The following is a 20,953-nucleotide window of genomic DNA, read 5'->3' as shown; positions in this document are numbered from 1 at the left end:
TTTTTAACCGAATTAATTAAAATTTTAAATCTAAATTAATTAAATTTAGATTTTATCTAATTAATTACATATTTTATTTAATTTCTTATATTTTCAATTAAAAAATAATTAAATTAATATCTTTATTTGATTTATTCAATTTAATCAAATTATAAATTTTAAAATTAAAATCAAACTGAAAATTGAACTAAATTTTATAAAAAAACTAAAAATTTAATTAATCGAATTAAATTTTAAATTTTAATTAATTTGATTCGATTAATTTGATTTTACTGAATTTTTTTTACCCTTAATTATACTTGGGCTCGTCCTGTGCCTGACATTCTGCGCCCTGGAGCCATGCTCAACATAAAAGATGAACAATTACTGATCAATTTGAACCCTTGTTAGATATTTGTAATCAATATCGAATCTTATTAACTCATCCCCGTCCTTTTTGTATCGATCGTTCCAACCCCAATAAAAAGGCAGACCGCAACGCGGAAGCCGGTAACATCCAATCCACACTCAAATTGATCCACTTCACTTGCGACAATCTCCGATCGCGTTAGAACACAGAGATCCATCCAATTCCTAACTGCCTTGGGATTTCATCTTCCACTATCGATCGTCTTTTGTTTTCTCATCAATGAGTTGCGCTCAAGGAGAGAGATGGTTGCCCCAAATTTGCGCCTTCCTGTCCCAGATCATGGCCGGCGATGGCCGATCATCTCAGTCTACTCTTCATCTTAGCATCTCGAGCAAGGACTCACTCCCATTTCAGCCCCAGCCGCCATTCACTGCAACAGCATCCTCCACTGGCGGCCGGATAAGCCCCGCCGTCCTCTTCACCGTCATCGTCGTCGCTCTTATCTTGCTGGTATCGGGCGTCGTCCATGTCCTCCTCAGGTGCTTCATCAAAAAGCCCCTTTTCTCCTCTTCTGCTTCCGTCACCACCGCGTCCGCCTCCCCCCACCTCCACCCGGTCGGCTCCGGCTCGCTCCAGAGACAGCTGCGCCAGCTTTTCCGCCTCCATGACTCCGGCCTCGACCAGACCTTCATCGACACGCTGCCTCTCTTCCTCTACCGGGAGATCCTCGGCTCCAAGGAGCCCTTCGACTGCGCCGTCTGCCTCTGCGAGTTCGAAGCCGACCACAAGCTCCGGCTTTTGCCGATCTGCGGCCACGCCTTCCACCTCACCTGCATTGACACATGGCTGCTCTCCAACTCCACTTGCCCGCTCTGCCGGGGGGCAATATTCTCCCAAGGGCTCAGCGTCGCGAACCCAATGTTTGATCTTGACGACTCTAGAGAGTCGGAAGAGGAGATTGGCTCAGAGAAGAGAATGCTCCCTGTGAGGCTTGGGAAGTTCAAGAACTTAAGCAACGATGACAATGTTAGCAATCTCAGCGATGGTAGTGATATTGAAGTTGGCAGTAACCCTAGAAGACATATAGGGGAAACTAGTAGTAGCAATTTGGATGCAAGGAGGTGCTTCTCCATGGGCTACTACCAGTATGTGCTTGCTGATTCCAATCTCCAAGTGGTTCTTGCTACTAATGAGGGGAGGAGGTTGGGATTGGGAAGCAAGGATGAGAGCTTTTCTGTGTCAAAGATTTGGCAGTGGTCCGATAAGAAGGGCAAGTTACCAGTTTGGTCAGATGCTGCATCTTTAGAGGGTTTTTTTGCCATGGACTGAATCAACAGTGGAAGTTGTATGAAAATTTCGCTGTAAGTCTATAATGCGATTAATCTCATCCTTTAGTGACGGTTTCTTCTTTAATTTGTTATTTGGAATGCCCATCTGATTCATTTAAGCTTAACACTTGAACTTTCCTTGAATGGCGAAAAACCGACATCAATTGCCTACTTGTCTTGAGCTTCTAGTTCTTCCAAGTTCATTTTGTGAGTTCATGTCATCTTTTGTCAACCTTTTAGCTTCTAACTGCTTGGATATTACAAAGATCTTTGATAGATAGAGAGATCTAGTAGTTCTTTGATAAAAAAAACCACTAAGCCACCTCCATATTTCCTCTGTTGTCGCAATTCGTGCATAGGATGATGAGGAATCCATTTCAGTGGATTCTGTGAATGACGGCACCTCATCAGATAGGTATTGCCACTGAAACACTTTATTTCGTGGTTATTTGTTTTGGCTGGTGTAGTCTCCATTAACCCTGAAGGTCCCATCAAGTCATTAAAAGCAACAGTATGTGCACTTAGCTCCGTGGTGCAGAAAAAGGTCACATTATATCTACAGTATCGTCATCGAGCATGACACTACTATTACACTTCAGTTATTTTTTGTATACAAGATTTCTGCATCAACGTTGTATTCATCATCAGCCTTTTTTGTTTGTCCCAAATATATATAGTAGGTTCTTGGGGGTTGGGGCTTTGGCGTTCCACAGATTTTGTCTTCTATTTACAAAATTCCTATACGGTAGCAGAAAACCTATTGAACACTGCAGCAATATTTGCCAGAAGTACTTTATTACAGGAAATTTCTTAAGCTTCGTGAGACATGTGAGGATTCAGTTTTTTTTTTTAAAAAAATCCACTACAGTCCGGATGAACCAAAGTATTGTAGTTGGCATCCAAGCTAGTAGTGCATGCATGCACACCAAAGAACAATCATTAGATGAGAATGTTTAGTTTGGTTCTTCATGTTTAGTTTAGTTCTAAATCCTATGTAGTGCATGCATAAACAACAAAGAACAATCATTTGATGAGAATGTTTAGTTTAGTTCTAAATCCTATGTAGTGCATGCATACACAACAAAGAACAATTATTTTATGGGCATGTTTAGTTTGGTTCTTTATGTTTAGTTTAGTTCTAAATCCTATTTCTATCTTTTTGATGAGCAAAAGCATGGTTTCACTAGCTTAACTTGAATAAATATTGCCAATAAAGATTGTTTTAATTGGAATGCATGTAGTATTCTTGTAACGGGAAATTCATAAATACAATTGGTATAGACATAATGTAAATATTGTTGGATCGTGAAAACACTAGGGGGGTGAATAGCGTTCGAAAAATTCATAATTAAATCGAGTGGAGTACGCAGCGGAAATACGAAAGATACAATGCTAACACAGACCAATTTTACTTGGTTCGGAGCCTTCGTTGACTCCTACTCCAAGGCCCGCACTTGTTGGGTGCTTTCGTTGGACAATCACTAATAATTCAAAAAGATGTTTACAAAAATGAGTACAGGAATTTGCAAAATGAAATTACCGATAACAAGAGAGTAAAGACTAAATTGTTGGTTGTCGGAGAAGCTTCGCAGCGTAGCAAGAGCGTCTTGGAAGTAGCGTGCATCAGAGCAATCGTAGTAGAAGTTGTTGTTCGTAGCTCTGGAGGAAGGCTCATTTTATAGGAGTACTCTCGGCGCCCGGACCGTAACGTCGGCCCGGCCAATCAGCGCACTCCACGTTTACGACGTGATGAACTTTTGCCTTCCAAGCGCCCTGACCACCATTTTTCATAAACCCATTTTCCTGCAAGAAAATGTTAGTCCGAGGCAAATAAAAGTTATACTACCCTGTAAAACAAAGTGTTAGTACAATTATATTAAAAATGATAGTAAATAGATTCTGTCTCCCCGAGACCAGAATCTAGTCACGATCTCAACTTAGATTCCCGAAATTGTTCTAAGTTGGATCGACGTCTACTGTTCCCTCGAACGGGGAATGCGCCCTCACTAAGTTACTCTCCTCTAGTGACTTACCTTAACTTACCTGACAGACATACGGTCAGCCCGTCGACCTATCTGGACTTCGTGCCAGCTATCCGGTCAGCCCGTCAACCTATCTAGGCTTCGTGTCAGCTATCCAATCGGCCTGTCGACCTAGCTGGGCTTCGTGCCAGCTATCCGGTCGGCCCGTCGACCTAGCTGGGCTTCGTGCCAACTATTCGGTTGGCCCGTCGACCTAGCTGGACTTCATGTCAGATATTCGATCGGCCCGTCGACCTATCTGGACTTCTCCTGCACACTCAATCAAAGTGTTAGATCATAACAAACTTAACTTAACCTACTTTGTCATTCATCAAAACCTGAGTTAGACCGTTAGCTCTAACTGCACCAACAAATATAACATTCGGATGCTAGTCATGTTCATCTATCATGATAGTCTCATCAAAACTAGGTCTATAAGCACTTTGATCACCATTCAAAGCAGACCCTCATAGCCCCAGGGTTCAAATACACCAACTCCTATTTCTGCAGAGATAGCACCACTGTCTCTCTTTCCTCAGTCCTCTCCGTTTGTTACTGATGACATGGGAATCACGAACTCTGTTTTCTTCTTCCATTTAAGTGGGTAGGGCAACACTGCATTCTGCTCCCACTTCCATGTACACACGAGGACCAAATCAAGTGATGCCTTCTCCTACCACGAGACTAATCAACAACATCAACTTGTACGTAAACTCCCTCTTCTTGTTGACCTGTTCTGAGCTGTTCTAGATCCTCTGTTTGTTGGTAGTGTCCTGACAAACTTGGTGTTTGTTGCCTCTCATCCAAAGCACCAGACCAATTGAAGATGCTGTTTGTGCCTCATTGGATTTTGATCACCAGAGATGTTGTACATTGTTCCCGAGAACTCTCTCCATCAACAAGCAATCACCTTTGTCGCTGCCATCCAGTGTTTGGTGTCTGTTGGTCATGGTTGCCCTTACATGATCTTAAGCGTGTTACCTTCACTTTCTCCCAGTATAAAAGTTAAGGATCCCTTCACTTTCTCCCAGTATAAAAGTTAAGGATCCCTTCACTTTCTCCCAGTATAAAAGTACAGGATCGTATTCCTGAAAATACTACAAAACTTCTATGAATTCGATGATTGCTTGCTAATCTCGACGTGTCACAACCTACACCAAATATAATGACAACAAAATGCCATATAAATCGTTCATAATAATATTTTCAACAAACACCAAACATATTGAAATACATTGTCACTTTATTTTGCATCATGTACTTCAAGAAGCACTTCAGTTAAAATATGTTCTTTGAAACTAACAATTGAGATATATCTTTATTGAATTTCATGCTAGCAACACATTCATTAAATTGCAACATATGCCCTACTTCTATCAGGCGACTTTGAGTTTAAGGACGGACGTAGATAATTCTATTTAGCAGATATAGTACTAAACCATGAAACTAAATAAAAACCAAGAAGTCATAATGAACAGATAGATATCCTTCAGTCTTTTCTTGTAGTGGAAACTTCAAGGTATTGCTTGTAGCAGAGAATTAATTGATGGTTTTGCGCTTTGAGCATTGTCATTCACTGACACTGACAATTTAGTTGAGATTTAATGGAGGCCACCCAACATAGATTTTATTTTTCTGTTACTATGTTGTGGGACTCGATCTCATTTAAGATGAAGGCAACATATGTCGCATCAAATCCATTTCCAACCTCAAATGCACCTCATTGAACCCTGTGGCCTAATCTATTAATTGGGAAATAACTTTTTTTGGGTTAGCAACTCCTTGATAACATTTTAGCATATGGAATTACGAAATAAAGTAGGGATTAAAGTTCAAAAGAAAATCTATGCTATAGAACTTATATACTCTGATAAAGATGCTTTAAGGCTTAATCGACCCAGTCTTGCCCTGTTGATCAAATAAATCTTAACTTGTGTTTTTATCACTAGTTGTTCATGATTAACATTCTGGCAGTTGAAGTCTTATGATGGTTGTGAATTTCATATCAATGATCCTTGGATTTCATTGTGGGGGTGCATTTAGAGTCTCTAAGAGGCTTATAGAGAAAAGTTTTCTTCTCAAGAAGATTTTGGTGTTTGAGAGCAGTAGGCGAGAGGTTTTTCATCTGGTGTTGGAAAGAGAGGTTTGTCTTTAGTATACTTCTGCTCTCATATTATATAACTCTTTATATACATGGCCTACGCTGAATCTGTTTACTTTTTTATTTTCATGCTATTCTATCAAAGGAGACAAAACTTTATCAGATAGGCTTTTCATGGATCCTATTTTGCATCTTAGGCATTAGATTTGAAACTACAAGCATGATTTTGAAATGGTGGAATCTAGCAAGTGGTGTCTGACGCAAGTTCTTTGTTGCAACTATGGTGTTAACTTAACCACTTGATGACTGTGCTTTTGCTCCTATATTCGTCTCAACATATTGGTAAGCTTATTCTGAGTAAGGCTCAGTTAAACTGGTGGTTCACATACCTAAGCTGGTATCACGCAATTTGAGTCCAGTTCTTGAAACATAGTTTGGTCTCTCAAATGTTGTGCACTTTACCACTAAAGGACCATCAGGATGTGAGAATTAAAACCTGTTGGCTGTTGCTGCTTCAGATTTGACAGGTGGTTTCAGGGTAAGATTCAAATTGTTATTAATTCTCTGTTCTTGTCATTTCAGTCTCTTTAATACACTCCTTTTCCATTTTATATCTCCAACTTTAAACTTTTCCAGTTCATTTTCCTTGCTCTTTAAGCTTTCTCCAAGTCTTCAATGATTCCTTAATCTTTTTTTTCGAATTAGTTATCTTATCTTCCAAGCCATTAATGCTTAAAAGTTGGTCTTTTATGCTAAAGTTGATGATTGCTGTTAAGTATAAAGAAATTTAGTAACTCTGCCTTCAAACTCAAGTGTTATGTTCATGAACCAAATTCTCTCCCAAATTCTAAGGATTTCTTTACGGGGAGGAGAGGGTAAGAGAGGAGAGTGCCAAAAATCAAAGAGTTCTCCCTTGTTTACTTGCCTAGTTTTTTGACAGAGAGGAAAAAAGGAGAAAAAAAAACCTTAACGGCTTGATGTTTCCCAAAATTGAGCACACAAAGCTATAAATTAGTCACTAAAGTAACCTAATTAAGCAGCACACAAAGCTTCTTTAACTCTGCCACATGTTGTAGTGTTGATGAATCTCCTAATGGTCTGTGCTCCTAACATCATTTACTTTAATTTCACATGGAAGAGTAAATAATTAATCTCTATTTAATTCTTGATTTTTATTTAAAAGAAAAAGAAAAATTGATCGACTCCAAGGGAATTTTTTAGAAAATTGTTTTATTCAGTATAAAACTTAATTTGATTTTTTGAAGATTTTTTAAAAATTATTCTTTCTATTTGTATTAAAAAAAATATTAATAATAAGCTGAATGAAAATAAAATTAAACCAGCTGTTTTAACTGATTCCGATTTGAAAATGGAGGAGGAGAAGCGATCAAGAAAAAAGCAGAGAGAAGAAGAATGGGATTTTATTGGAATAGAAGATGAAAAAGACATGAAAGTTCAAGTTCTTACATTATTATTATTATTATTATTATTATTATTATTATTATTATAACTAACAATTTCCAAGTCAAAAGAATTACACTCTCTCACATTTCCTTAATATTAAGATTTAAGAACTAAGATTGTTAGAATAGAAATATAGTCCTTACTCCTTACCTATCAACTCATACTGCTGGAGTAAGTGTGCAGATTTCTCTAGAAATGATAAGGGCATTCACAATGTTCACCGCTCCCATTGTGAGTAAAAAGCTCTGGATTTAATTGAATACAGAGTCGCTTCTATATTTATTAAAAAATACAGACAACTACTAATAAAAATTTATCGTTGACTGATGTTGAACCACGATTAATTTTTTTTTATTTTTTTTTAAATCTATAAATATATGTTGGATTTTATTTTTTTTCCATTCATTTTATTATTATCTTCACTCTCTACTTTTAATTTTTCTTTTTATTCCTTATTTATATTTGAGATGGATAAAATTTTAATACTTTATTTATAAATCTTTTGAATTTTTTAAATATGAAAGAAAATACATCTTCTCAAAATACTCATATTCTTCCAAATGTCCAATATCCTTATTTTTTCTCTTATATATAATATCCTCTAAATTTTTAAAAATTCATATGTTCCATAATATCCTTCTAATTTTTAAAATTTTTAAAGTTCTCAAAATTTATTGACTAAGTCGAGATCTTTTGTAAAGATTATGAAATTTACAAAGGATATTAGTTAGATGACACCAGAACAACTTCATTTACATAAAAAAAATAATTGAATTAGATGTGTTAAAATTTATTTTTATATATTATTAAAATTATGTCTTTTATTTGATGTACTATAATATTTATGTATTTATTATTATTAATGTTATTTCATATTAATAATTTATGCATTTAAATTTTATAAAAATTTAATGATATAGAATATAAATATGAAAAAGAGATAAGAAACATATATAATGAAAAATGTATGATGTCTAAAAAGAGTTGTTGAATTTTTTTTTTTCAATAATAGAAAGATATGTAGGATTTTGTACGTGGTATAAATATGACAACGAAATAACTTTTCGAGAGTTGTAACCATTGTGAATGCCCTAAAGTCATTTGGAGAGGAAGTAAAAACAAATGAATACATCAAGACTCGCCTTAGAGGGCAATTAATATTAATTTTAAAGATTTACTATTAATCTAAAAAAGTTTAAATTAATGAATATATTAAAAATATTATATATTTACATGCGTGAATTTATTTGCAGCCCGAAGATTTTTTTTTAAAAAAATAAATAAATAAAACCCTACCTCATCATATTTAAGTTAACAACCACCGCTTTGGATTTATTTTATAGCACCTCCCGCAAGCAACCAACACGCTCTTCACCATCTCTATCAGTTTCGCAGGGGCACCGCATCCTGCCATAGGAACAGCCCCAATTGCCCGCAAACCACCAAAAGCTGCGGTATTTTTGGCCAATTAGCCTCATGTGATCTGCATCTGCATCTGCTCTGCTCCCAAAAGCAACCAGCTTTCCTCTCTTTTCTCCCCTTCTCTCTCTCTCTCTCTCTTCCCCTCTTGCTCGGTTTCCTGCCAGGCTCATGGCGTCGACAGCTTCGAGATTCATCAAGTGTGTGACGGTCGGGGATGGAGCTGTTGGGAAGACCTGCATGCTCATCTGCTACACCAGCAACAAGTTCCCAACTGTTAGTCTCCCTTCTTCTTCGTTGCAATTTTTAGGGTTTGCCTTTTTTTTTTCCTTCTTCCTTTTTCTACTTTTTTATCGAGTTTTTTTTTTCTTGATCTTACTTTTTTTGGTGAAGGATTATATACCGACGGTGTTCGATAACTTCAGCGCGAACGTGGTCGTGGAAGGAATTACTGTCAATTTAGGGCTTTGGGATACTGCTGGTGAGATTTTTCTATCTCGTCCTCTCTTTTGATTTTGGGATGTGGAAGTCCTGAGTATTTGAGTGAATTTTTTAACAGGCCAAGAGGATTACAACAGATTGAGGCCGTTGAGCTATCGAGGGGCGGATGTCTTTGTGCTCGCTTTCTCCTTGGTGAGTCGGGCGAGCTATGAAAATGTTATGAAGAAGGTGATGAGGGCTAAGCACTTGCAATCAGTCTCAGTGTTCTTTATCTTGATCTAATATTCTTCTTGCTAACGGTTTCAGTGGATACCTGAACTTAATCATTATGCGCCTGGAGTCCCTGTGGTCTTGGTAGGCACTAAGTTGGGTAAGTTAACCACAAGAACAATGATCAGTTTAGTACAATTGTCTTAATTCTTGCTACCTGTAAAATACGATTTTCTGCCCCTTCAATCTTCAGATATGGATTATGAAATGCCATTGAACCTCGCTTTATATGAACTATAGATCTGCCATCATTTGTGGAGCTTCTCTTCTATTAGTAAATGAACTGAATATTACTGAAATCCTTCCATCTCTTTCTCTCTCTTTTGGCTGAAAAGGAAGAACACACCAGATTGTGATATCTTTTGCCGCTGCTTCTCTGCAAGGAATTCTAAATCATAGTTTTGTTTTATAAACAATGCTTAAAATCTCTAACGAAAACATTATTGCATGGTTTGCATCTAAGTAGGGTAAAATTAGGGATGGATCAGTGGTGAGCAGATCCTTTGGGGTTCTGGAGAATGCTGATGCAAACTATCCTAAAATCTTTGACAAAACTAACCATAGTACCAAATTGAAAGATTTAAAAAACCATTTTCCCATGAATGAAGAAAGGCATAAAGTTGCCTTGATTATCTTAGCACCTTGTAGAATCAAAAGATGCCAAACTGTAGTTAAATCTGAGGATTCGTATCTTTTATCTGTCTGAACAATCCACACCGAGAAAATTGGAGTTATTGCTGTCTGCTGTGAGCAGATACTGAAAACAGGTATAAGAGTAATGGTTAATTAAAGATTAGTGCTCGGAGTCTGTCCATTAGGTAAATGAAGTATGGACAACAAAGGCTAAGAATAAATAGATGGAGACAAAGGACTTCAACTCCTATAAACAAATTGGTCCCAATGTTGATGCTCTAAATTTTGGCACTACTTTTCTAGTCCTGGAAGTGCTGGCTGTAGCAGGTCTGGGGGACCTAACAAAAAAAATGCTCAATAAGTAATAAAAGTGACGAGCATTACAATTTGACGTTTTTGGCTGTCTTGAAGTAAATAATCAATAAACAATGAAACTTTGACCAAAAAAAGAAAAGACACTCCGTAATGCCAATAATAGTTTTACTGAAATAAAGTTGTTATTTTCTTCATCATAGAGTCAATTTTCAACTTTGTTGGCTTGTTTCACCATCAACACTAATGCTATTCATTTCTCTATCTATAGATCTTCGTGAAGATAAGTACTATTTGACAGATCATCCTGGTATGGTGCCTGTTACTACTGCACAGGTACTTTTCCACTTGTGCTGTGCTGGACCAGCCTTTGTGCTATTCTCTATTTGTCAATATATGTATATTCTTTGCAATGATTCTTGATGCTAGGGAGAGGAACTCCGTAAGCAGATTGGGGCTGCATATTACATAGAATGCAGTTCAAAAACTCAGCAGGTATTTTACTTGTATCATTGCATGCATCTATAAAACCTATAAAACTTGCTAACCGCAGAATACACTGTGAAAGATGAAAAATTATACCCTTGATTTTCACCTTTTCTTCAGTTTCTGATTTATTGATTTTTCATTTTTGTTCTTAGTTTGTTTTCACATTCATTATTGCCTTAACTTTTCTTTTCCCCTTTGTGCAGAATGTCAAGGCAGTTTTTGATGCTGCCATCAAAGTAGTTATTCAACCTCCCACCAGAAAGAAAGACAAAAAGAAGAAAAAACCACGGCATAGGTGTTTACTAATGTAAGCATTTTCCTTTCAATCAAACATGCCAGTATAACATGTATTTGCATAAGTAATAAGTTTAATTTTGTTATATTTGATTGAGTAATCACATATAAAAGCTAAAGTGGTCAACAAAAACATCAATCTTTATATTTATATGATTAACAACTTCCCTTCACTGTGGCTGGGTATGCTTCATTTTGACTGTTTCAAATCTGACATATGAAAGTGATCATCTCACAAGCAACACTTGAATCCAATACCTCTTGCTTTAATACAAAGTTGTATGATACCATACTAAAGTTGATTGATTAACACTTATTCCAAAAGCTCAAGTTGGTTAGGAAAGAAATCAATCGTTATTTTTTGTTACACGATAAGTTTAACTTCACTTGGCACGCATCATATGGTTCCATGGTTCTGCAAGGATTATGCGGATTCATATTTTTCTCATAAGTTATCATCCTCATAAATTTCGTCACACGATAAGTTTAAATTCATTTGGCACGCATCATGTGGTTCCATGGCTTTGCAAGGATTATGCGAATTCATATTTTTCTCATAAGTTATCATCCTCATAACTTTATGCCTTTGCATTGAAGAATAAACTTACTATTGCCACAGCAGGAACGTTTTATGCGGTAGGAAACTTGTATGCTTCAAGTGAAAGCACTCTCAGTGGTTAATAAAATCTTTCCCTAATGCTTGTATCCTGAGCTGAAGTTTGAGAATGCATCAGATCAAGTTTGACAGTGCTGGAGTTCCATATATATGCAAGCTGCTCAATCTTAGAAAATGGGCATGTTAACTTTGAAGGTTTGTAGATGTTTTTTCTACTTATAGGATTGGCTTTTGTTGTAATTAAGGCTTCCTTGCAATGATAATTGGTTTAAACTTCAAGTTTAACCTGAAATAACATGTTTGTGTCAATGAGTTCCTGTAGTAGGAGTGAATTTGAGATTGTAAAGGCAAAATTTATTGTGTCAAGATAATTTGTTTAAACCAAATGAAACCATGCTATAAGCGTGCTAGAAATGTGATTGTTGTGATTAATGTGATTGTTGTGATTATTTTGGTGCTGGTATATCTATTTATGAGGAACATGTGCTCATTGTTAAAGTTCAACATATTTTAATATTCTTGATCTGGAGAGCTTGAATCAAGTGGTGAAATTTTAAGAATCTTCCTTTTGAAAATGTGAATTGCCAAATGAATATCTTTTTCTCACTACACACTCTTGGCAACGCATATTTGGAGTGCACGCTAATGAGTCAAAAGATCCAATGAATCTGACACTTCATTCTCTTGTCAACACTTGAATTTGAATTGCACTCAAATGACTCAAAATTCGATTGATCTCGCTAGCCTGGAGTATAGTTGGAGGTAACTTAAATGAACCAGAATCCCATGGATCCCGCTAGCCCAGATAATAGTCGAAGTTAAATCAAATGAATTGCGAGATGGGGTGGATAAGACTGGTCCTAAGGATCGATGTCTTGCTGCGGGAGCGATATCATTTTTGCTCCTATAGATGTCTTCTTTTGTGGAGATAGACTGGATAGTCTAGAGGATCAGATATATTCAACTATTGGTAAAGTGCTTTAGAGATCCACTGAAGCTGGGTTTGATGGGCTAATCAAACCAACTAAGTTGGAATGTTGACTGACTTGGAAGGGCTAATTAGATCACTAAGCTAAATGGACCATCTGAGACGGTTGACTTAGATAAGGTAAAGTGGTAATAGAGCTAACTTTTTGGATTGAAAGGACCAAGTAGACTGGATGAGTTTGATTGTTAAACCAGACTAGTTGAAGTGGATGTACAGGCCAAGTAAGTGGTAGACTGTCCTGATCCATCAGCTGAATTTGAAGGCAAATTGGATGAATTAACTGGGCTGATATTGAATGTAAAAATATGTGTCGAGTCAACTGACTCAATCTACATGAGTAGCTCCGATTCAACAAGCACGTCCAATGAACTAAACTATGTCTACAAAGCTAGGTGCATTGACGACCAAGTCAAAGAAGCGGATCTCAGATGAAACCTATCAATTATGTCAAGAGTAAAATGAATCATTTTACTTATTTTCTTATTTCACTAATTTAGTCAATCATAGCATAGTGATCAGGATGATCTCATCTCATGAAATAATACACAAGAAGAAAACATCATGCCCATCATAACAGGCAGGTAAAATTATACTTAGAGGATCCATAAAACAAAGAACAGAAAAAAAAACACTGCTTCAATTCATTAAAATAAGATCATAAATAACGTATATTTATCTCGTCCGAAAACTGAGTCAGATAGAAAGTTAATAATATAACTAGAATATTGACCGAGTCATCATGATCTTGAGGGAAAATGGATGATGAGCTATCTTCTATATTGATTAAGTTGTTAGACCCCTAAACACGAGAAGGACCAAAGGTGTTCGAAAGTCTTCGGTCAATGGTGCCTATAAGGTTGTTAAAAAATTAGACTGGGGGCTATCCCAATCTACTCCTCCGACGTTCAAGTCAGTCTCCGGTGATAGAAATAAAGAAAATAAATAATACTATAATGAAACGACTGAATGTAAAGTATACCAAGTCTGTAAGAACGGATCGGAAGTGACACGGAGCAGGAGGCGATGACATGGAGTCGGAGGGTAGCACAAAGCCAAAGGACGACACAGAGCTAGAGGCAATGGCGTAGAGTCGGAGGGTGGTACGGAGCTGGAGGCAATGATATAAAGTTGAAGGGTGGTACAGAGCTGGAGGACGGCACAGGGCCGGAGGACAGCGTGGAGCCAGGGGAACCAAGTAGACAGGTGAGTCGATGGACGATGAGAGGATAGGGATGTTGACGGCGGAAGGACTTCTAGCTAGGAGTCAGGAGGAGGCAGGTGAGTTGTCCCCCGTCGCCGGAAGAGCTTGAGGAGAGTGAAAGAGCAAAGGAGTGGTTAGAATGGAAACCGAGCTACCCCGGTCGTCCACTCCGACGCTCAAGTCAATTTCCGATGATGCCAAGAATAAGAAGATGAACAGTGCAGAGCATAACAAAGATAAGTGTATGTAGCAAGGAGTCCCCTCCCTCCTCCCTTTGGCTTATGGGAGTAGGGCTTTTTATAGGAGGTCATGTCAAGACAAAAGGTGTCAGAAGGTCATAATACCCTTGTCTAGGTGTCAGAGGGTCATGTCCAAATAAAAATATCAGAGTGTCATGTGACCCTTGTCTAGATGTTAGTAAATGAGACAAAAGGGTTAATGGGCCTAGTGGTCTGCTTTGCTATACTCGGCTAGGAAGACTAGTCGCATCGGCCAAGAAGATTGGTCGGCTTGACCAACTTTGCCAGGAAGACTGGTCAGCTCGACCAGGTCGGAAGACTGGCGGGTTGGATACTCTGCTCTGCTAGGAAAACTGGTCGGTTCGACCAAGTTAGGAAGACAGATAGGTCATATGCTCTGATCTACCAGGAAGACTAGTCGGCTCGACCAGGATAGGAAGACTAGCCAGTTGAATGTTCTGCTCTACTAGGAAGGCTAGTCAGCCATGTTAGTACCCCGTAGTAATTTTGATGTGATCACCAAGTTAGGTCATGTGTATTTGATCCTTGTGTCTAAGTGTGCAGGAGCTTAGGAATACAAGAAGTCGAGCGGAAGATATAGCTAGTGAGAAGGATGACACGGAAAAAGGAGCCGACTGGCTTCGTGTATCTGATGGATAAGATATTGCAGAAGAATACACTGGTGGATGAGAAGGACATGCGCGACATTTAAGTGACGAGAAGTTAGGGAGGAAGCTTGCTCGAGGAGAAGAATGGAGTTGGGTTTAGGTGAGCTCAACTCCGATTAGCCAGAGCATCACCCACGCGAAGAAATCAACCTTTGGGAGTTGATCTACCTTATGGAAGGAGTCTTCTATAGGTTAGAAGGCGCCTTCGATGAATAGTACGAAGAAGCCTTCCAGCCTATGGAAGGTGCCTTCCCTAGCCGTTACCCAAGAATAATGTTTTATCCTCGGGGATAAGATTTATCCGATGGAAGGCGCTTTGGACCATGTTGAAGGTGCCTTCGAGCCACGGATAACATTTTTCAAGGGCTATAAAAAGACCCCTAGACCTAGGAAATATTTAACAACTGTAGTATTCATTTCCTAGCTTATTTCTGAGCATTCAAAGAGTGTTAGAGGCTTCTCCTCCTTCAACAAAAGATATTTTTAGTGCTTTCATTTGTCTTGGATTAATAATTACCTAGGTTGTAACCAAGTAACTCTTTCGCATCTTTTAATTTTTTTTAGTTGTTCAATTTCGTTAATTTAATTGTGCTACTAATTTGGGTTGAAAGGATGAGGAAGTTTTTTTTTAACAGGTAATTCACCTTCTCTTGTCGGTCCCGTTGTACCAACAAGTGGTATCAGAGCTAGAACACCTTAGAAGGACTAACCGCCGGCTGAAACACCGAGACAATGGTCGGACCGACAATCTACCTGCCGAAGTTCGATGGGATTTCGTGACATAGAAAAAACAGATGAAGGTATTTTTTAAAATAGACTTTGAATTACTCTTAATTCTTAAATATAGTTTTGTAGCCCCTAAAGATCAACAAGGAGTCGAAAAAGAAGAGTACCAATGGACCAAAAAGGATCAAGCTGACTTTATAGCGAATGGACGAGCCGAGTTCCACCTGCTAAATGTACTTCCACCCCTAGAAGTCAATCAGATCGAAGATTATAAATTAGCAAAGAAACTTTGGGAAAAATTCCTAGAGCTACATGAAAGAACATCCGAAGCAAAGTTCACGAGACAGGACCTGCTCCGGAACCAACTAACAAACCTCTAGATGGAAGAAGACAAAATAGTCGCACAGTTGTACTCGAGGATCAAATAACTCATCACCGGACTCATGAATCTCGAAGAAAATGTAACAAACCGAGATTCATTAAGGTACGCTTTAAATACATTTCCTAAGAGACTCGAGTGGACTTTCATAGTCGACTCATTTTATATATCTAAAGACCTCGAAGTTAGTTCATTAGAAAATCTATTTTCTACTTTTGAACTTCATGAATTAAGATGTTCAAACTCACAAAACAAAGAAGAAAAGATTGCCCACAACATAGCACTAAAAGCTAACCAAAAAGGCTAACCAGATCTAAACTCCGAAGAATCAATCGTCGAAGATGAAACAGTATTATTGGTGAGAAAGTTTAGCAAGTTTATTAAATCTAATAAATGTAATAAGTTACAGGCGAAAAAATACTTTCGAAGAAAAAGAAAGGTTCAGTGCCACAACTGCCAAGAAGAAGGGCACATCAAGAACGATTGCTCTAAACTAAAGAAAAAAGACAAAGACAAAGACAACAGACCAATAAAGTCAAAGCACAAGAACTTGAAAGCTACGTGGGATGCATCTTCATCCTCCGAGTTCGAAATTGAAGCTTACACCAGACTAACACTAATGACAGACCATCAGAGGGACACCGAAAGTTCCTCAGAAATGAGCATCAACGAAGGGGGAGGATCTTCAGAAGAAAGCTGTGATGAAGAGGGAGCATCAGAACACGAGGTAAGTGAGGTACGCGCACTTTTTCCCAAACAGTCTTTCAATTTATTAAAATACTTTCAAAGAACATAGTACAATTAGAAAAATATAATGCTAGGTTAAAATTAAACTTAGCAAAGTCATGCCCCTTAGAGATATTTGATAACGTAAAAATAGAAAATTAAAAATTAAAAGAACAAATAGAATCTTTGAAAAATGACTATGCATGTTCAACTACGAAAGATGTACGAAACTTAAATTCTAGAAATTACAAAGGGCTAAACTAGTATATCAAGAACCATAGGGGGTAAATTAGAAAAATTCCTAAAAATTATGTTCCACTAAAATTTATGATTAATCTAGTAGGAAATAATTTATATTGGATTCCCAAATCATATCTAGTATAATTTAAAGTTAATTTTATGCATGCTTTAAATTTTAATATATTTTATCTTTCACAGTGTTTAAACAAATCATTTAAATGTCTACTTTTTGTACTTTGAGTTGAATTTTTTTCTATGCTATCTGATGATTTAATCTATAAATAGAAAATTTTTAAAATTTTATTTTTCATTAAAATATTTTCTATATATATATATATTTCAATGAAAAGGTATGTTTAAAATTAAAAATACTCTGTAGACTTATTTTTGAAAAATTTTATCTTTCTGTGATAAAACGTAATATTTTTTGATAAAATAAATTAATTCTGTTCGTTAAACTAATTTCTAAATTATTTTTATCAAAATATACGATTAATTAATAAAAATAGAATATTTTTGAATTTTATTTCTAAAAAATATTAGCTTACTGATAATTCTTATTAGGTACCTCTAGAAAATATTTCAAAATTTTCTAACAGTTTATTTTAACTTTCCTAATTTTTTTTTGATGTGATCAAAGGGGGAGATATAAGTACAAGTTAAGGGAGAGTAGTAAGACTTTTATCAGTGTACAAATTTTGCAATTTTATTGACTTGCTTAATTCATTACAATATTTTATTCTAATTGCGATATTTGCTTAATTCATTCATCATGTTATTATTTTTTGTTTAATCTTAACTTTAACTTGAGTTGATGCACATCAAAAATGGAGAAATTGTTAGTACATGTAGTAGGTCAACCAAGTTAAGTTAGGTCATGTATATTTTATCCTTATGTCTAAGTGTGCAGAAGCTTAGGAACACAAGAAGTCGAGCGGAAGACGTAGCTAGTGAGAAGGATGGTACGAAAAAGGAGCCTACGGGCTTGGTGCATCTGAGGGACGAGATGCTGCAGAAGAGTACACCGGTGGACGAGAAGGGCGTGAGCGACGTTCGAGGGACGAGAAGCTGGAAAGGAAGTCTGCTCGAGGAGAATGTCGGAATTGGGTTCGGGTGAGCTCAACTTCGATTAGCCGGAGCATCAACCACGCAATTAACCTTTGAGAATTGATCTGTCTTATGGAAGGCGCCTTCCATGGCTTGGAAGGCCCCTTACCTAGCTCTTACTTGAGGATAATGTTTTATCCTCAGGGATAAGATTTATATGATGGAAGGTGCCTTGGACCATTTTGAAGGCACCTTCAAGCTGCGGATAATATTTTCCAAAGGCTATAAAAAGACTCATGGACCTAGAAAATATTCGACAACTGTGGTATTCATTTTTTAACTTATTTCTGAGCATTCAAAGAGTGTAAGAGGCTTCTTTGCCTTTAATGAAGGAGATTTTTAGTGCTTTCATTTGTTTTAGATTAACAACCACCTAAGTTGTAACCAAGTAACTCATCCGTAAAATTTTTTAGTTGTTCAATTTTGTTAATTTAATTGTGCTACTAATATAGGTTGAAAGGACGAGAAAGTTTTCTTTTAACAAGTAATTCACTTCCCTCTTTTCGGTCCAGCTACATCAACAAGCTCAACTAGGCCAAGAAGACTAGCATGTTGGATGCTTTGGTCTAGGTCAGCCCTAAAAGACTACCCGTCGACTCTGGTCTAGGTGTTATGATGTATACTAAAAGCCTAGCTTTTGTATAAACATTTATAAGAATCACATTGGTCAAAAGTCTACATTTATGCTAAGTGTAGTTGTCCATTTAATTTATATTGTAGATAATATGGTGTGAGGTGACACACAGAAGATCATGTTATCAGTTTCTTATAAATTATAAATAGTAGCTCACAACCAAAATGGAATGAGGCAAACTATTAGAGTGGTTGTAGTGTAATTTGGTGTTAGTTTATCTTGACTATAAAATTACACTAGTACACTATGAGTGCATTGAGCATGATCATTTGAGGTAGTTTCTTTTTATACTGACTACATAAAAGAACAAAATCTCTGTTATTATGGAAGTGTGTATTCTTAATCATGATATAATAACAAGTACGTATACTTAATATTTATTTCTTTAATTTATCAAAGGGTATGATTTAGTTCGTTAAATCAATATGCCCAATAAGTTGGGAAATGACATTATTTATATGATGTGTTGTTGATTATAGAATGAAACCGTGTCCTAGTAATTTAGGTTGATGATGTCCCCTTGAGGAGCTCATAAAGATTGTCATGTAAATCCTACAGGTGGATTTAGTCCGACATGACAATAAGATTGAGTGGTACTACTCTTGGGACTAGATATTAATTAAGTGAGTTGTCAGTAACTCATTTAATTAGTGGACATTCGATATCTTAAACACACGAAGACTAACACACTTATGATAAGAAGGAACCTATATTGTAATATGGGATTAGTGCGGTAGTGCAATAATAACTCTTTAGTAGTATGAGTTATTATTGATAAACTTAAGTTGGGTGTTCGGGACGAACATGGGAAGCTCAAGCTCATCGGAAGACCAAAACTGTAGGTCCCTTTAGAGGCCGGCAAGAGGGGAGGGGTGAATTGCCCTACAAGAATAAACACAAAACCTTTCTCGAATATTCAACTAATTTAAAAGATACTTGTAATAATTAAACTAAGAGACTAAAAGAAAAGAACAGACACAAGAGATTTACTTGGTTTGCAATCAGGGGATTACTAATCCAAGGAAAGTAAGTGCACTATCTGTTTATCTCCTTCGGGCGGAGTAGCCTCTTTACAGCGTTGACAGCACAAATAAAAGAAACAGAATTGAAAGCACAGAGAAAACTGATTACAAGTGAGTTGTTCTGACTGTGTAGATCAGTGTTATATTTATAGCACTGGTCGGGGCGCCCCAAATGGGTTCGGGCGCCCAAGGGGGGATAAAATTTTATCCCCCAACAATCAGATCGCGTTTGACGTGATCCTGGTCAAAATCCAAGTCCGGGCACCCAGAAGGGTTCCGGGCACCCCGGAGGGCTCCGGGCGCCCCGGAGCCCAAAGTCAACAACGTTGACTTTTTCACCTCCGGTTCAGCTCGTCTCAGTCCGGGTCTTGTTCGCTCCGGCTCCGCTAGCTTGGGTGATCTCGGCCATCCGGAATAGGGCTCACCCGAACCCAAGTTCCGGCCTTCTCCTCGAGCAGCCTTCCTTCCCGGTTTCTCGTCCCTCGAACGCCGCACACGTTCTTCTCGTCCACCGGTGTACTCTTCCACGGTCACCTCGTCCCTCGGACGCACCGAGCCCGTCGGCTCTCTCTCCGTGTCGTCCTTCTCACTAGCCGCGTCTTCCGCTCGTCTTCCTGTGTTCCTAAGCTCCTGCACACTTAGACACAAGGGTTAAACAAACGCAGGACCTAACTTAGCTTGTTTGATCACATCAAAACACCTTAGGATTCCAACAATCTCCCCCTTTTTGATGTGAGCAACCCAAGTTAAGTTAGGGTAAACATATGCAATAGAAACAATTTATATTCAAATAAGTCCAAATATTTTTCAATTGAAAAAGTATATTACCTCCCCCTTTGATCACATAAAAATTGGGGTTATAAACAAGTCTAAGGTAAATTAAGAAAAACTTTAAGTGTAAAATATTTTAAAAATGTCTAAGTAAAGACACTCTTCAGAATTTTTCTTACGAGAAAAGTTTAAGTAAAATATTTTTCAGATAAAAACAGTCATAAAAAAAAAATTTAAGTTTGAAACTTATTTCAACATTTCCTAAAAAAAAATTTCTTAAAAAAATTCTAAGTTAATATTGAGAAAAAATTATAAGGCAACATTAAAAAAATTCTTAGTCAATATATATATATATATATATATATATATATATATATATATATATATATATATATATATATATATATATATATATATTTTAAAAAATTTTAAGGCAAAAAAAATATTCCAAGTTAACTTTCATAAACAATTTCTAAAAAAAATTCTAAGTCAAGTTAAAAAAAAATATATTTTCT

At 37.0% G+C, this 20,953-nt stretch overlaps 2 protein-coding genes across 3 annotated transcripts; both read left to right on the top strand.

The window, feature by feature from the left end:
* The first annotated feature begins 412 nt into the window (after positions 1-412).
* On the top strand, positions 413-6,619 carry LOC122033644 (RING-H2 finger protein ATL46-like). The gene is made up of 2 exons (XM_042592725.1): positions 413-1,710; positions 5,997-6,619. Exon 1 carries the CDS (start codon positions 629-631, stop codon positions 1,676-1,678), a length of 1,050 nt encoding a protein of 349 aa, XP_042448659.1. The 5' UTR covers positions 413-628; the 3' UTR covers positions 1,679-1,710; positions 5,997-6,619.
* Positions 6,620-8,607: 1,988 nt separating this feature from the next.
* Positions 8,608-12,186, top strand: LOC122033626 (rac-like GTP-binding protein 3). Of its 2 annotated transcripts, none has more exons than XM_042592701.1 (8): positions 8,608-8,958; positions 9,076-9,163; positions 9,242-9,351; positions 9,430-9,493; positions 10,610-10,674; positions 10,768-10,833; positions 11,031-11,134; positions 11,744-12,186. In XM_042592701.1, exons 1-8 carry the CDS (start codon positions 8,854-8,856, stop codon positions 11,781-11,783), a joined length of 642 nt encoding a protein of 213 aa, XP_042448635.1. In that variant the 5' UTR covers positions 8,608-8,853; the 3' UTR covers positions 11,784-12,186. The 2 variants fall into 2 exon arrangements, with proteins under 2 accessions (XP_042448635.1, XP_042448627.1); XM_042592693.1 differs by having other exon boundaries at positions 11,741-12,186.
* The last annotated feature ends 8,767 nt before the right edge of the window (positions 12,187-20,953 follow it).

The sequence above is a fragment of the Zingiber officinale genome, chromosome 1A, assembly GCF_018446385.1.
Source record: "Zingiber officinale cultivar Zhangliang chromosome 1A, Zo_v1.1, whole genome shotgun sequence".
NCBI lineage: Eukaryota > Viridiplantae > Streptophyta > Magnoliopsida > Zingiberales > Zingiberaceae > Zingiber > Zingiber officinale.
Note: the sequence above shows the minus strand (reverse complement) of the source record. Positions and strands in the feature narration are given on the sequence as shown.

Bases quoted from the DNA above. Each gene is read 5' to 3' on its own strand.
- LOC122033644 (XM_042592725.1), top strand. From the start codon at position 629: ATGAGTTGCGCTCAAGGAGAGAGATGGTTGCCCCAAATTTGCGCCTTC.
- LOC122033626 (XM_042592693.1), top strand. From the start codon at position 8,854: ATGGCGTCGACAGCTTCGAGATTCATCAAGTGTGTGACGGTCGGGGAT. The intron at 8,959-9,075 runs GTTAGTCTCCCT...TTTTTGGTGAAG, and splicing joins CCAGCAACAAGTTCCCAACT to GATTATATACCGACGGTGTT. The intron at 11,135-11,740 runs GTAAGCATTTTC...CTATTGCCACAG, and splicing joins CGGCATAGGTGTTTACTAAT to CAGGAACGTTTTATGCGGTA.